Source organism: Mytilus californianus, unplaced genomic scaffold, assembly GCF_021869535.1.
Source record: "Mytilus californianus isolate M0D057914Y unplaced genomic scaffold, xbMytCali1.0.p SCAF_1, whole genome shotgun sequence".
In the NCBI taxonomy this organism is placed as follows: domain Eukaryota; kingdom Metazoa; phylum Mollusca; class Bivalvia; order Mytilida; family Mytilidae; genus Mytilus; species Mytilus californianus.
Window position 1 is genome coordinate 126,824,443 of NW_026262581.1, and position 16,686 is coordinate 126,841,128.

Genomic DNA, 16,686 nt, shown 5'->3' on the forward strand with positions numbered 1-16,686 from the left:
GTTAACGTAGAAAGTTGTACGGACGTCACACTGATTTGGATGACTGTAATGGAATATCGAATATGCACCTTGTTGTATACAACAACATGCCGTACCCATTTCCTTGTTGATAATACTGCATATCCAGAAATCAACGCCACTTTGCTTATAAAGGGCAATAACTCCTTAAGGGGTCAACTGACCATTTTGTTCATGTTGACTTATTTGTAGATCTTACTTTGCTGAACATTGTTGCTGTTTACAGTTTATCTCTATCTATAATAATATTCAAGATAATAACCAAAAACAACAAAATTTCCGTAAAATTACCAATTCAGGGGCAGCAACACAACAACGGGTTGTCTGATTCATCTGAAAATTTCAGGACAGATAGATCTTGACCTGATCAACAATTTTACCCCATGTCAGATTTGCTCGAAATGCTTTAATTTGGTTTCAGAGATATAAGCCAAAATCTTCATTTTAACCCTATGTTCTATTTTTAGCCTTGGCGGCCATCTTGGTTAGTTGGCCGGGTCACCTGACACAGTTTTTAAACTAGATACCCCAATGATCATTGTGGCCAAGTTTGGTTAAATTTGGCCCAGTAGTTTCAGAGAAGATTTTTGTAAAAGTTAATGATGACGACGGATGCCAAGTGATGAGAAAAACTCACTTGGCCCTTTGGGCCAGGTGAGCTAAAAAGAGCGAATTATTGAAAAGAATTGTACTAATAAAAATATGTAATTACATGTATTTGCAAGATTTAAAATATAACATTTATAAATTTTTGAGTTTTAGGTTCCACCATTTAAGAAAACTGTGATTTCATTGGGCTAGTGTGTAAAAAGGATGTCAATTAGAGAAACCAATATTTTGGGGCATTGATTTGAAAACATCAAATAGCTGTCCATTAGCATGATTAGAGGGGTATTTTATTGGTGGTAGATTAGGAATCTTATTTCATTTGGACATTAGAGAGGGACATCAATCTGAGTCTTATATTATTGATTCAGTTTTGATGGTAAATAGCTATACTGATAAGTGACAGTCTAATAACATTTTGTAGTTTTGAATGTTTTTTTTTCAGTTTACTATGATTAGGGGGAGGTATGATCTTATATTAAACAGAGGGGTACTCAGCCTATATCAATTTGTGCATGAAGCAATTTAGGTACCGAATCATTTTACCACAACTTTGTGAAAGTTTTAACCGGTGTTCCCCATTTATACCGTACATGTATACTGAAAATATGATAAAAAAAATAAGGTTTTTTTTTCAGGACTTCAGATCCATCCATGTAGTATGGCATTTTTGTGAGAAGTGGATATTCATGAAGGACCTGTAGTACAAAGTATATCACTGGATTGAGCTCTTTGTCTAAGTGTATTATTTAATTGCTTTGCTTTGAGCTCAGTTCATTGTTATGCAATTCATTCTTTGTGAAATAAAGATTTGACAAACAACTCTAATCTGCACAAGGAATTGTTGAAGTATCCATTCTATGTAAGTAGTCATGGGAGAAACATATTAATGCATTTTATTTACGTTTGAACCAAAGATGTTGTGTCTAGAAGCTAAATTAAAAAAATACACAAATTACCAAACAATACTGCTCGTGCTACTAGCAATATCATGAACATGAATATGATGCTAGGTGATTTTGTTACACTTTTTTAAACTTCGGCATTGCCTACTGATAACACAGTCCTGAGTAGATGTAAATGTCATTCAGTATTGTAAAAAAAAAGGACCTATCTGCCCTAATTGATTTCTAAAATTATATTTCATTGTTCAACATCTATCATTCATTTGTCAATTTGTCAATTTGTGTGAATTAACAGTAAATGTTAATAACAGCTCTTTCATACCACAACAAAACTAGCTTAATACTGTACTGGCTTCACTAATATTTGTATTCATATAACAAAAAAATCTTGGAACAAGAATATTTTTCCAATGCCTTTTTCATTTTAAATTCTATAACTTTATAGATAAATAGAACATATTCGGACAATTAAATATCTTCTAATCTGAGAAACAATTTTGACATTTAAACGAAATATTTTACTGATGTACTGGGAGGATTCACCACAAAGAAACATAAATATAACCATACAAATAGTACATGCATGCATGTTCTCCAATATCATCTCCCATATAAAAAATCACATCATGAAGAGATGAACTTTGTGTTCCTCTCCTAGCTACAAATGTATCCAAAATCAAAGGTGTAGAACATATTTTATCATAATCTTTTGGTAATCAATGCAATTAATGTCTCCTTGACAGTCTTGAACATTAAAACAAAGTATTAAATAAACAATACTGCTAACGGTAGGTGTTTTGCTCAGTAAAGCTGTCATTGTGCAACACAGTTTAATATATTTAGAACTCTATGTCAACATGAAACACTGTCAAACATTCATACATACTATCCACACTGACCTGTGTCCACACTTGTTTACTATATAAAAATAAGATGTGGTATGATTGCTAAAGTTCAATTGAAGTGTATGTAAGTAATTATTAGTGTTTTGTGGACTGTTGTTTGTCGGTACGTCATTCTATCTCTTTTATCATGGTGTTGTCTGTCCTTCTCAGACTTCTGCTTTTTAATTCTATCTTATTTCTTTTTTTTATATATAGCTGTTAGCAAAATCGAGACTCTCATCCCGAATTGAGCGCTTCTATCCCATAGTTATCCACGTAAAGTGTTTATTTTTTGTGAATGCCGTATTCAAATGTTACCTTCAACCTGGATCAGTTTTATTCTTAGTTTGATGGTTACGTTCTGTCTATTGTTGGATAGAGATTGTAACTTCAAAAACATTGTTTGACTTTCATCTACACAGAAGTCATCCTCATCTGGACTTTTTGTACAGGTATATCTCTGTAAAACAGATGGATGAAATATAATATGGCAAATTCCTTATACAAGAGTGCACACGCTGAAATGTCTCCCCTTCTTTACTAATCATTGATATTATGTTGATAGTTCTAAATATAAAGCTTTACTACAACTATCACATAAACTTAACATGATCTAAGAAAATGAGGTCAAGGTCATATAAACCAAACAAGAAATACATGTACACCTTACTATCATTCAATAGACTAAATATAGTTGACCTATTGCTTATAGTTTCAAAGATACAGACTTAACCAAGAAAACTAAACATTGACTAATGAACCATGAAAATGAGGTCAAGGTCAGATGAACCATGCCAGGCAGACATGTACAGCTTGCAATCCTTCCATACAACAGATATAGTTGACCTATTGCTTATAGTAATAGAAAAACAGACCGAAACACAAAAACCTAACACTGAGCTATACACCGTGAAAATGAGGTCAAGGTCAAATAAAACCGGCCAGACTGACATGTACATCATAAAATATTTCCATACACCAAATATAGTTGACCTATTGCATATAGTATTAGAAAAAAAGACCAAAACTCAAAAATTTAACATTGACCACTGAACCATGAAAATGAGGTTAAGATCAGAAGACACCTGCCAGCTAGACATGTACACCTTACAATCATTCTATACACCAAATATAGTAGACCTATTGCATACAGTATAAGAAAAACATACCAAAACACAAAAATATAACTATAACCACTGAACCATGAAAATGAGGTCAAGGTCAGATGACACCTGCCAGTTTGACATGTACACTTTACAGTCCTTCCATACACCGAATATGCTAGACCTATTGCTTCTTGTATCTGAGATATGGACTTGACTACCAAAACTTAAACTTGCTCACTGATCCATGAAATGAGGTCGAGGTCAAGTGAAAACTGTCTGACGGGCATGAGGATCTTGCAAGGTACGCACATACCAAATATAGTTATCCTATTACTCATTATAAAAGAGAAATTAACATTACAAAAAATCTTCACTTTTTTTTTCAAGTAGTCACTGAACCATGAAAATGAGGTCATGGACAATGGACATGTGACAGACGGAAACTTCGTAATATAAGGCATCTATATACAAAGTATGAAGCATCCAGGTCTTCCACCTTCTAAAATACAAAGCTTTTAAGAAGTTAGCTAACGCCGCCGCCGCTGCCGGATCACTATCCCTATGTCGAGCTTTCTGCGACAAAAGTCGCATGCTCAACAAAAACTTGTAGATCTTACCAATATATACAACAATAAATTGATAAATGAAAAAAATATAAATAAAAAAAAACAAAATCTTTTAGATACCCCTGAGACCTAAAAAGTATGAGATGGTTAACAATGCGAAAATATTATAATATCAGATTATTAGATGGCATTTTTCATATCAGATATATTATCAGCCAAAAGTTCAACATCAGCCCTAGAACCGAAGGCTCGAGGGCTGATTTTGACCGAGGGCTGATAATACATCGGATATGAAAACGACGTGTTATGATCTTTTTATCATATGCTTCAAGAATGGAGAAAAATAACAGTTTAATATATTGAAGTGGTTCTCAAGTAGAAGTTCAAAAAATGAAAAGTTTACGGACGTCGGACGCCAAATGTAATACATCCGATATGGAATCTTTTTATCATATGCCTCAATAGAGGAGAAAAATAACAGTATAATATATTTTTATATTGATGATAAAAAAAAATATAAACAAAACATAATGAACACTGTTTGGAAAAGTCAACATTTGTAAAGTAACTTTCTATGAAAAATGCATTTATTGTATCATTTGTTTTTTTGCATTTTACATAATATATTTTCCTGTTTCCTAATAACTGTTTTGTAAATTATTGATTGAAAGAATAGAGAAATCTAATCTATTCACTTGTTTCAACTGATATTTTGAATTTTTGTCGATTAGAAAAATTAAATATAACATACATCTTAACTTGTCATTATAAAACGACCTATTAACTATTAGTACCTTCTCTGGAGTCCCACTATCGGCTTTTATGTAGTATTGTAACTCGACAGCACAGTCTGGGTCGTCGTGTTTCAGAGATGTAATACATAGCGAAGAATTATGCTTGAACTGGAAGGTATCACAAGCACTGGATAAGCTTCCACCTTCATACAAAACATAAATCTCGTCTACAGGATTCACCGTTGCTACTACCGAACAATTTTGGCCAAATGTGACTGTAACATATCAAATTTTAAAGTGATAATTACTTGACATCCTTCTCTAACAAAAAAATAATAGACGAATAAAGTATGATACAAAAATAAGAAGATGTGATATGATTGCCAATGATACAATTATCCACCAGAGACAAAATGACGTAGATGTTAGCAACTATAGGTCATCATACGGCCAACATTAAGCAAAACTTATACCGTACAGTCAGCTATACAAGGCCCAGGCATGTCAAAGTGTGAAATAATTTAAACGAGAAAACCATGGAAAAAACAAAAGGGATAAAAAAAAATATGATGTGTAACGACCACCTAAATACCATTAAAAAAATAAACTCCTGACTTGGGACAGGCACATACAGAACGTGACAGATTAAAACGTGTTATCTAATGCTAAACATGATAGCCGTTTTAGAACACGCGGATCTTCTATATTAATTATTTCGGGTACGCTTTGGGCAAACAATTGTGAATGCAAACGCATTAGAAATCCAATTGTCCAATGTTAACTTTGCCTAAAAGAGTTACACACTTAATTTGATACAATAAACCGTTTCAGGAATTACTTAAAACTGGTTAATATCATTAAAATCTTACACAAAGTGTGTGGATAACAACATATAAACAATGTGAAATCAACCAATGACCAGCAAGACGTTGAATTCATTTTAGCGTATGAATAATGAATTTACCAACATTGCTTTACAATCTGTTCAAAATAGTAAAATACTAAACGTTTTTTTGTAACATGAAAATTCATTATACAAAATTGTATGAATATATCATTTAATTATACCAGTACTAAACCACTGACGTTCAAGCTGATGATACTCTAAAGGACCAATTCTATCAGTAGCGTCACCGACCCCGTACTGTTTGTGACGTGACTGTATAAGATAAACCTTGAAGTACATCAATCGATCGAAGGGTAAGCATTCGAGTTTGCTTTAAGTTATTGCGAACACCTTTTGTTTTTCCACTGGTCGAATTCAAGAGGGCGACAGCTGATGTTCATATGCCAGGAACCTCGCCAAAGGTTTATAGAAATAAGAAGATGTGGTATGAGTGCCAATGAGACAACTCTCCATCCAAGTCACAATTTGTAAAAGTAAACATTTATAGGCCAAAGTACGGCCTTCAACACGGAGCCTTGGGTCACACCGAACAGCAAGCTGTTAAACCTTTAAGAAAAGTATACATGTACTAAATTGAGCAATATGCTGGTTTTTGATGAAAATTGGTATGCATTTAGAACTTGTTGAAGAACATCTTAATAGGGAATAACATGATATATGTAGCATTTATAATTCCAGAGAAATCATCAATTTAAAAGTTGTGACATATATTTATAAATCTTATGAATTGAAATTTAATGCGACTCTCATACAAGTGAGAGGTATAGCTTGCTATAAAACCAGGTTTAAACCACCATTTTCTACAAGTCAGGAATATGACAGTTGTTTTTCATTCGTTTGATGTGTTTGAGCTTTTGATTTTGCCATTTGATTAGGGACTTTTAGATTTGAATTTTCGGTATTTTTGTTATTTTACTCCTTCTATACTTATAATGCGGCAAATTGCATTTTAATCGAAAATGTGATATAAGGGTGTCTTTGCAATTATTTAAAAGACAGGTAAACCATCAAAGTAGGGATTCACATGGTAACATGTACATCCTTGTTTGAACTTACATTCTGTCTGCTCTGAAGCCTGGCGTAGTGGTAGAGTGCTGCAGATCACCCATATGATAAGAGTCTTCATTTCTGCAGTAAAAAGCCACAGTATTTATATAATATGCGATTGGCGTATTACATTTACGTAAAACAGATAGCTTTCATGTGCGTCAAAAAAAGTTTTCATTTGCGTCAAAATATAAACATTTTTATTTAATTTATTATCCGCTTCATTGGTTAGTTGTTTGGGCTGATGGCAGACGGAAGTGATATAACATGTTATCATTGTAAATTGGCGCAAATGAAATGTTGGCGCCTTGGTTTTTGTTGCGAAAATTAGATGCCGATTAGTGCAAATGTAAAACGTCGAAGCAACTGAAAGGATGCCAGAGAACATTTCCAAAGGCAAAAAAGAATAATGATTAAATCTTGATCGGTACTGATTTTCATTGTAAATGTCGTGTTTAGTTATAAAAAACTAGCGGATAAGAAAAAGAAAGTTTTCGCATTTGTCTATCGGTTGGTTTTGAGTGAGACAAAGATTAACCAACGAGTCAGATAGTTCATTATGTATTTGATCATCTAGGTCATCATTAGCTATCGTGACTAGCTTTGGTACAGCACTAGCATTGTCTTGTTCTCGGCTCAATTTGGATGATATTGGAGCTTACTTGCGACTACGTTTCAATACACCAAAGACCCTTTGACTCTCGTTGCTTAATGCGTTCGATACGTAGTGACTGACCTCTGATATAATACTATCACTAAAGTCTGGTAATAAAGTTTTCGTCTCATTTATCATAATATTTTTATGGAAATGCTTATTAAAAGCTCGAAGCTCTGCCATAGATAGTGACCGAATCTTACTAAGATGTCTATCCTTTATAAGTTTTTCAACAGATAAACGTTTTTATTGTTCCCCATGCGGCAGATCAAAACGACTAATCTGATCTTTGACATTCATTATCGGTAGGCACTTAAATGCGTAAGAGTCCAAAGTCCAACTTCGATGAACCGTTCGCCCGGTAGTGAATACAACGGTACTCTAGATATAGTGTTGTGAGTAGATGTTGTGTTGTGAGTTGTTTTACAGATATGTAAAGATAATTTTGAACAAGATGCAAAAGCAATCTTCGTGAGCAAGTAGAAAAATGTACGTTCACTTACAGTCTGATCATGAATTATATTCCACACACACAATTTTTAAAAAAAAATACTCCTATGGAAATGTAACAGTTCTAATAATCTCATGAGCGAATATAAGACACTTCCATCAATAAAGGGCTATAACTCAACGCCCTTTGCTTAATATATAATATTCATGAAAAATGAAAAAACATGAGAGGCATACTACTCTACACTAATCACTGCCTTCGGCTTTTTTCGTAATCCGATCTTCAAGCTGTTTGACCCGGATTGACCTTTCGTTGCTACTGAAGCAAATATGGCTGCATATTGATGAAAGGATATTTTTTACCAACTTTACCAGTAAATGAGGACAAACACAATCAAAGTAAGTAAAACAAACTCAATCCAAATAATATTACAAAATCAAAGTTTTTGAAATTTCTGTATCGCCACGTCAAAGAAACCATTTCTGGCTTGAAAACTCGATCAACTTTGCAAAATAAATTATCTTCGTTACTGGAGAAATATAAATTCATTTCTGCATTTTGAAAGAAAGTTCGGACTTGAACTGTTGATAATAATTATTCATCCCTTTAATATACTGGCACCCAATCATCAGCAAATAAAAGTCGTTTGCAGACCTCTCACAGTATTCACAATTTATCAATACCTCAACCCTAATTTTATCAAACTGGTGTAAAATAATCAAATACATATACAAAATAGAAAAAAAAAATGTTGTCAGGACTCAAATTTTCCAGAGAAGCTGCTCCTTATGGAATTCAAGATATTTTATAAAAAGACAAAATTGGACTCCATGCAGGGATTTTTGGATTTTTTTATAGAAAGGGGGAAGAGTTTCCAAATAATGTCAAATTGACACAAGGCCTCAAACAGGTTGGTTTAGCAAAATTGACTAAGTTGAGTTAGGGTTTCCAACTAGTATCAAAACTTCTTTTATATACCAATCTGAACTTCTCAAAAACTCACTTCAGGTATAATTTCATGGATTATAATTTGAAAAATAATATATGTAACACACATATATTGTATACTAAAATTGTATTGCATTTTGCCTTTATTATATGTATGAATTTACAATGGTCTGCATGGGAGCTATTTTATTTCTGTATGACAATTTACTACTTTTTCAAGAATATTTTTTTGTTAATGTATTATCCAGTAAATTTATAACTATACATGTACAATTATAAATGTCCACCCATCCCCCCCTCCCCTAAAAAAAAGTACAATCTTTATGTTTTTGAGCCCTTTATAAGTTTCTATCTTTAACATAAAAGTTCTGGAATAGGAAAGAGCTTGAATCAATATCTAAATTCTCATGTTATATTTAATATTTTGTCCAGCCCTGAAGCATAATTCTAGCACAAAAAAAAACTAGACCATTTTAATGATTTTTGTTTGTTTGTTATCATGTACTCAATATTATGTCGTTTTAGAATTTAGATATAGAATGTATAAACCCATCTACATGTACAAATGTATATAAGCCTGATTATGCTGATAAGGTATTGCTAAAATAAAATTTTAAATCAAGTTAATCAGTTTGTTAATGTTCTAATAGCACTTTAATGATTTTTATGCAGCATTAAGCAATTTACTCAAATTGAAATAAAAAATGGTGCATACAGTATCTGATTTTAAAGACTATTCTTTACTTTTTGAAATTTATGTTTGTGTAACTCTTAAGTTCCATACATGTAGTTCATATAGAGGGGGGCCCCCCTTTTCTTAGAAAAATTTGGTTGATATACAGAGAATCACTGAAGCATGACCGGAGCGGGCCCCCTCTTAGGTAGTCAGTGGGGCCCCACTTATGAAAATTTCTGGATCCGCCACTCAGTTCTTATTACTTCCAACTTCTCTCATAATCAATAGAGAAATATTTTACATGCATATTACTAAAATGTTCACTATACAGGTCCCTGAAGATACTATACTTTCAACAATATCATATCTACATAATGTATATATTAAGTTACAAAAATATTTACTGAACCAAAATGAGAGAATTTATTCCTGCAAAAAAATACACTTTTAAAATTGACTTTAATTCCAGGATGACAATAATCAATTCTAAGGTTTTTCTTTTTATCTTACAGATGGTGACACAATAGATAACAGCACAGTGCTAAGATTGAATCAGAATGAATAAAACAAAAAGTTTTTATTAGGTATTGGTTTATTTTTATAAATTTTTTATTTGCATGGATTAATTACTTTGTCAAATTATAAAAAAATACTATTTAATTATCTCGTCTCGCTGTCACATGGAATAAAAATGATTACTTTCATTGTTCTTAAAACAATGTTTGTAAATAAGGTGGCTTCTCATTTTGAATAGTTCCATATGTAATATTAATGCTTAATAATAATGTTCAAACTGTCAAAATGAAAACTGAGTTTGATGAGAAGCCTTATTTTTTAACACAAGCAATTAACAATGACATTTATTTTATAGTTTCAAATGTATGTGACACTTAAACACTCAATATATTTCTTTAATTATGATCAATGATGATAGTAAGATATTACAGATTGATGCATGTGAAAGAATTATAAAAAAGGTTGCATTCAGTTTTTCATTGTCAATTATACTCCCCTCCCCCTATTTTTCAAACTTTTTATATGTTAAATAATACAGGTCCTTGCATTTCAACACAAAGTTGACATTATTTTTAGTTATACTCATTTTATTATTTCATTATTACTTTCAGCTACATCAACCAGAAGAACTTTTCACATGATTATTGATTTAGTTTCCTTGGAGATTTTAACAGTAATTGTTAAAACTTGAAATCAGACAGAAGGAAACTTTGAGAAAATTTACATATACAGTGTACATGTAGCTTCAATATGAATCAATTGATTGGTACACTGTAAGTATATTTTCTATGAAAGTTATAAATTGGTTTGTTTACAAAATTAAATTTTTACTAGGTATATTTGAGTAAATACAGGACCAAATTATATATTAAAACAAATACTCACAAACGTTTTTCTAAACACTACTTATAGTAACTATGGTGATATTAATTATATGACCAGATTGTGAGATACAACTACATGGTTTATGCTATAAACTGTGAATATAAAAAAAGAATGTGATGTATGATTGCCAATTATATGAGACAACTCTTCCAACAAGAGACCAAATGACAGAAATTAACAACTATAGCCTACAGTAGGTCACCGTACGTCCTTAAACAATGAGCAAAGCCCATGCCACACAGAGAGCTATAAAAGACCCAGAAATGACAAATGTAAAACAATTCAAACGAGAAAACTAACGGCCTAATTTATGTGTAAAATAATGAAAGAAAAACAAATATGTATCACACTAACCAACCACTGAATTACAGGCTTCTGACTTGGGACAGGCACGTACATACAGAATGTGGGGGGGTTAAACATATTTGCTGGTGCCCAACCCACCCCTAACCTGGGACAGTGGTGTAACAACAAACTATAAAAATCAGTCGAAAAAGTCTTAACTCTTCAGATGGATACAAATAGAAATACATTTAACAAAAACACAGAGTGGACATAGCTGGGTACTTGTACATCCAAACAACTAAAAGACACTTCAGTACAGATCTGAGAGTATATACTCTAAGCAAACTCAAGCTTAATATGTGAGAAATTACCCTAAATCTGATAGGTCCCACAACTTTTGAACGACAGACTCCAAAAAACAAAATCAAAAGGGAACTAAATCCAAATGTTGTGTTAAAATTTCATGAGAAATTGTTCAAAGCAAAGGAGAAGGGGCATTATTAAAGGCCTGTTTTTGATCCAAAAAAAATTAAATTGTTGACAAGTATTCCAAAAAGGCACATGATGTTTGGAAATGCGTAGATATAAGAAATATGAATAATAAACATAAGATTTTTTTAATCTGATGACGTCACAATTACTTCATTGTATATAAAGTTGTCATGAAAACGAGGACAAATGTAGAATTTATGCAGTTTTCCATTGTTATTTCCATTATTGAAACATCAAGCGCAGTCAATAAACAACAAAATAATTTAAGAAAACCTTTATTATAACTATTGACATACATGACATAATATCACTAAATATAAAGTTGTTTCTTGGATGAGCACATACTTTGCCAATCTAAAATATACTAAAAAAAAATTACCAAGAACAAGGAAAACAAGAAATTTTACAAAATATACAAATTTCGTCAAGTTTGTTGCTATGGTTACTCGTTAAATGTTAAAACTGGAGGCTCTCAAGAGCCTGTGTCGCTCACCTGTACATTGTATCTACTGTGGTTTTGGAAATCATGTAAAATAAGGTTTAAATCATAATAAATAGTATTAGATATCCTAATAATGATTGAGGCCAAGTTTGGATTAATTTGGCCCAGTAATTAAATTAAAAGCAGGTCATCCCACTAGTAACTAGACTTACAATAGTTACTGAAGACCCCTTATTATTTAAATTAGTTTTCAATTGTGACCATTTGAAATTGGTTTTTTTACAATTTTCCCTTAGACTTGTATAGTACATCCCTATGTTCTATTTTTAGCCATGGTGGCCATGTTGGTTGGATGGCAGGGTCATCGGATATATTTTTCAATCAAGATACCCTATTGAAAATTGTGGCTAAGGTTAATTCTTTTTTGCTCAGTAGATTAAGTGTAGAAGATTTTTGTAAAAGATTGCAAAAATTTACGAAAACAAATTGTTAAAAATTAACTATAAAGGGCAATAACTCCTTAAGGTGTCAATTGAAAATTTTGGTCATGTTGACTTATTTGTAGATCTTACTTTGCTGAACATAATTGCTGTTTACAGTTTTATATCTATCTATAATAATATTCAAGATATAAATAACCAAAAACTGCAAAATTTCCTTAAAATTACCAATTCAGTGGCAGCAAACCAACAACGGGTTGTCTGATTCAACCAAAAATTTCTGGGTAGATAAATCTTATTCTGATGAACATTTTTATCCTGTCAGATTTGCTCTAAATGCTTTAGTTTCAGAGATATAAGCCAAAACTGCATTTTACCCCTATGTTCTATTTTTAGCCATGTCAGCCATGTTGGTTGGCACGCAGGGTCATCAGACACATTTTATAAACTAGATCCCCTTATGATGATTGTGGCCAAGTTTGGTTAAATTTGGCCCAGTAGTTTTAGAGGAGAAGATTTTTGTAAAATATTACAAAAATTTACAAAAAATTGTTAAAAATTTACTATAAAGGGCAATAACTCCTTAAGGGGTCAATTGAAAATTTTGGTCATGTTGATTTATTTGTAAATCTTAGTTTGCTGAACATTATTGCTGTTTACAGTTTATATCTATCTATATTAATATTCAAGATAATAACCAAAAACTGCAAAATTTCCTTAAAATTACCAATTTAAGGGCAGCAACCCAACAACCGGTTGTCTGATTCGACTAAGTAATTTAAGGCAGATAGATCTTAACCTGATGAATAATTTTACCCTTGTCAGATTTGCTCTAAATGCTTTAGTTTCAGAGATATAAGACAAAAACTGCATTTTACCCCTATGTTCTATTTTTAGCCATGTCGGCCATGTTGGTTGGCAGGCGGGGTCATTGGACACATTTTTGTAAAAGTTAAAGACGATGGACGCCAAATGATGAGAAAAGCTCACTTGGCCCTTTAAACTTTAAAGTCAATATTTTCTGAATACCTTGTACCTTAGTCTAGTTTGGACAAATTTTAAAATATTTAGGGTAACTTTTTAATTTGAAGTAATATTTGGGCCAAATAATAACCTTTTAACCACTTCTCCTTTGAGATATTGAACAAAATGTTGACATTTGAATGGATGGATGGGAAAACAATGGCATACCATATAACGTCCCTTACCTACATCAAAACCAGAAGTTACAAAGTAAAAAAAAATGTGTTATTATATTTTCAGATCACAATGATGTCAACCTGATCTTTGGAAGATTATCAAGTTACATGAGAAGCATTGAAAGCCTGTAGATTATATACACAAATGGAATAGACTCACACTTTCAAAAAACTTTCAGACAAGACAGTGACTAATGCAATCTCAAACAAGGATCATTCATGTTTCAATGAGTGAATTGGAGTGCATACCAGTTGCGCATGAAACTTTGTGTGCATTTTTTAATATCAATTTCCATTTTATTAATTGTTTTGAAAAAATTGTATGTCTTCATAATTTTATCATGAACATATTGTTGTTAATAATTAAAAAAGAAATAAAGAATATTTTTTTCTCAGTTTTTGCCAAGCAGTATGAAAATAAAACTCTAATTTAACTTTTTTCCAAAGATTTAAGCATATGAATACAAGGAGATGTTGGGTAAAGGTCCATTGGACAGCATTCCAACAACACAAAAACAAGACTTAAGTTACATACAGTTTTCCAAAACACACAAGTTTTAACTTTCAATTGTCCATTCTTCGAAAAGTGTGAATATATTAAAATTAGCTCAAAAGATAAAGATCTGCTATCAACAAAAAGAAAACAGTAATAAAAGTTATCTTGCAAATGAATTATTATTGTGCAAACAGGATTAACTGGATCTCAAAATCATGAAAATGGGTACATCATGTTCGCTTTTGATTAAATGGTAGATTTTATGCATAAGATTACCTTTATTACTACAATGACAATTATTTTATGTCCTTAATTTGATGTTAAAATCAATATGGCATATTTTACCAGATGTGAAATTCAGGCTCCATGTAGCTTCAAGTTTTTGTTTGCCTACTGAATAAAAATTATGAGATGATTTAGTTGCTAGTGAGACAATAATTTAGCAGTGACAAACAGGACATTGGACCACAGTCCTTTTCAACCTGAAATAGTAGCAATTGATTTACAGTACATATATTCATCACTGGTTTAATGCACACAACTACAATAACAATTATTGTTAATGCCAAGAGTATCAGGACATAATTTGGGTGTAACAGCTACCAAGGTATCTGTTAGCTTAAAACCCAGTCCCCAATCGTGTATATTAAATAATTGATATTGGTTAATGTGCAGTAAAAGTAAAGAGTACATGTAAGAGAGAAGGGGTCAAGATAATTTTTTTGATGACCAGAAATAAAAATAGAATAATAAAAACTAATGCAGCAAGGTTCAGAACTTGAAAGAACTAGATATCATTGAGATGGGAGCCAGCTCTGTGGGCCCCGCTGTAAATAACGTGTGGTAAAAAATTTGTATCTTTACTATAGGACATAGAGTTTTCAACTGAAACCAAAGTTTTTGACCTTGACCTTTGACCTAGGAAGTTGTACATTCATTACGACACACCCTTTTGTGTTGGCTAATACACATGTCAAGTATAAACTTTGAAATCATAACGGTTCTCAAGATATAGAGTGGACACGATCTTTACCATAGGACATGGGGTTGTCATTTAAGACCAAAGTTTTTGACCTTGACCTTTGACCTAGGAAGTTATACAAACATTATGACACACCCTCTGGTGTTGGTTAATACACATGTCATGTATAAAGTATGAAATTATAAGGGTTCTCTAGATATAGAGCGGACACAATTTGTTACAGACGGATGGACAGACTACTATATGGCGACCGCCATTCGGCGGGGCCCCTTATTATTTCATAGGTGTCTAGGTAAAATGCTTGAACGAGAATAGGTTTCATAATTATTGGGACTGTCACTATTACACCTACCATTCATCAATTAAAAAGGGGGGGGGGGGGGGAGCAGGTTTGTTTTCCTTCTCAGAAGTCACATAAATTTAAACTGCATATATAATTTTTCTATACAACTGCTAAAAAATTTTGTGGCTGTATAATGGTATGGTGATCATCGATAAATGTCATCATCAGAAAACATTTAGTTTCCAGACAATAACTAAAGTATAAGTGAAGGATCTGTATGAAATAATACCACAAGGTTCCATACCACAAAATGAAGGTTGAGATAGATTTTGGGGGTTATTGTCTTATCTACTAGTACATTTGTATTTAGGAATTAGGTGATGAAAACAAAACTAAACTTAGTTGGTTTTCATCAAAAATTAAATTCTTCTGGTTCTTTGATATGCTGAATCTCACCATGTATTAACATATTGAAGAGAAGGTTAACATTGCCATTTGGTAATTAGTCACAAATGTGTGAAGTTAAAAGACTGCATATTGGTCTCTAAGTGTATCACTATTATATGTTCATGATGCATACTAAGTTTATATATGTAAAATTGTAGGGTTGCAATCTAACTGACAACCTCTTAATTCATACTGAGATTTCATACTGAAATGTCTTATCATAGTGAAAGTACGAAAGAGTGAAAAGGGAACATATTTATATTATTTGCAAAAACTTTTCCCACAGAACCATACTTCAATCTGGTATTGTATTCATAGACATCATTAATTTACTTTATTTATTGAAAATAAGAGGACCGGTCCCTCTTTAAAAAGGTTATTTCAAATGTAAGGAATTCCCTAACCCCCTTTTAAGTTAAAACGCTTAGTTTTTTTTCTTTTCTACCGCATGCACAGGAAAATAACCCATTTGTCTGAAAGACAATCCCTCAAGAGAAATATGATCCCTTGTTTTCTCATTCTGATCAAGGTAAACACAGGTCTGGGCTGCTTTTTTTGGAACGTCAAAAAATTATATAGGGTCAATTTACTGGAGTAATGTAACAATGGCAGTGGCGGATCCAGAACTTTTTATAAAGGGGGGCACTGACTGACCGAAAAAAGGGGGAGGGGGCTGCTCCAGGCATGCTTCAGTGATTCCCTACATAAACCAAAAT

General features: G+C 32.4%; 1 protein-coding gene and 1 long non-coding RNA gene across 2 annotated transcripts in view; one reads left to right on the plus strand and one right to left on the minus strand.

Moving 5' to 3' along the window:
• Positions 1-16,686, minus strand: part of LOC127733608 (uncharacterized) — a 134,636-nt gene that overhangs the window by 6,412 nt on the left and 111,538 nt on the right. The window contains exons 2-4 of the mRNA XM_052242935.1: positions 6,783-6,854; positions 4,880-5,094; positions 2,732-2,873 (exon numbers count right to left, since the gene is read on the minus strand). Coding sequence (XP_052098895.1) covers positions 2,732-2,873; positions 4,880-5,094; positions 6,783-6,852 — 427 coding nt within the window. The 5' untranslated portion in view covers positions 6,853-6,854. The remainder of the gene's footprint in view (positions 1-2,731; positions 2,874-4,879; positions 5,095-6,782; positions 6,855-16,686) is intronic.
• On the plus strand, positions 7,989-14,144 carry LOC127733654 (uncharacterized). The gene is made up of 4 exons (XR_007997151.1): positions 7,989-8,277; positions 10,016-10,087; positions 10,631-10,792; positions 13,827-14,144. It is a non-coding gene; the product is annotated as an uncharacterized LOC127733654 (long non-coding RNA).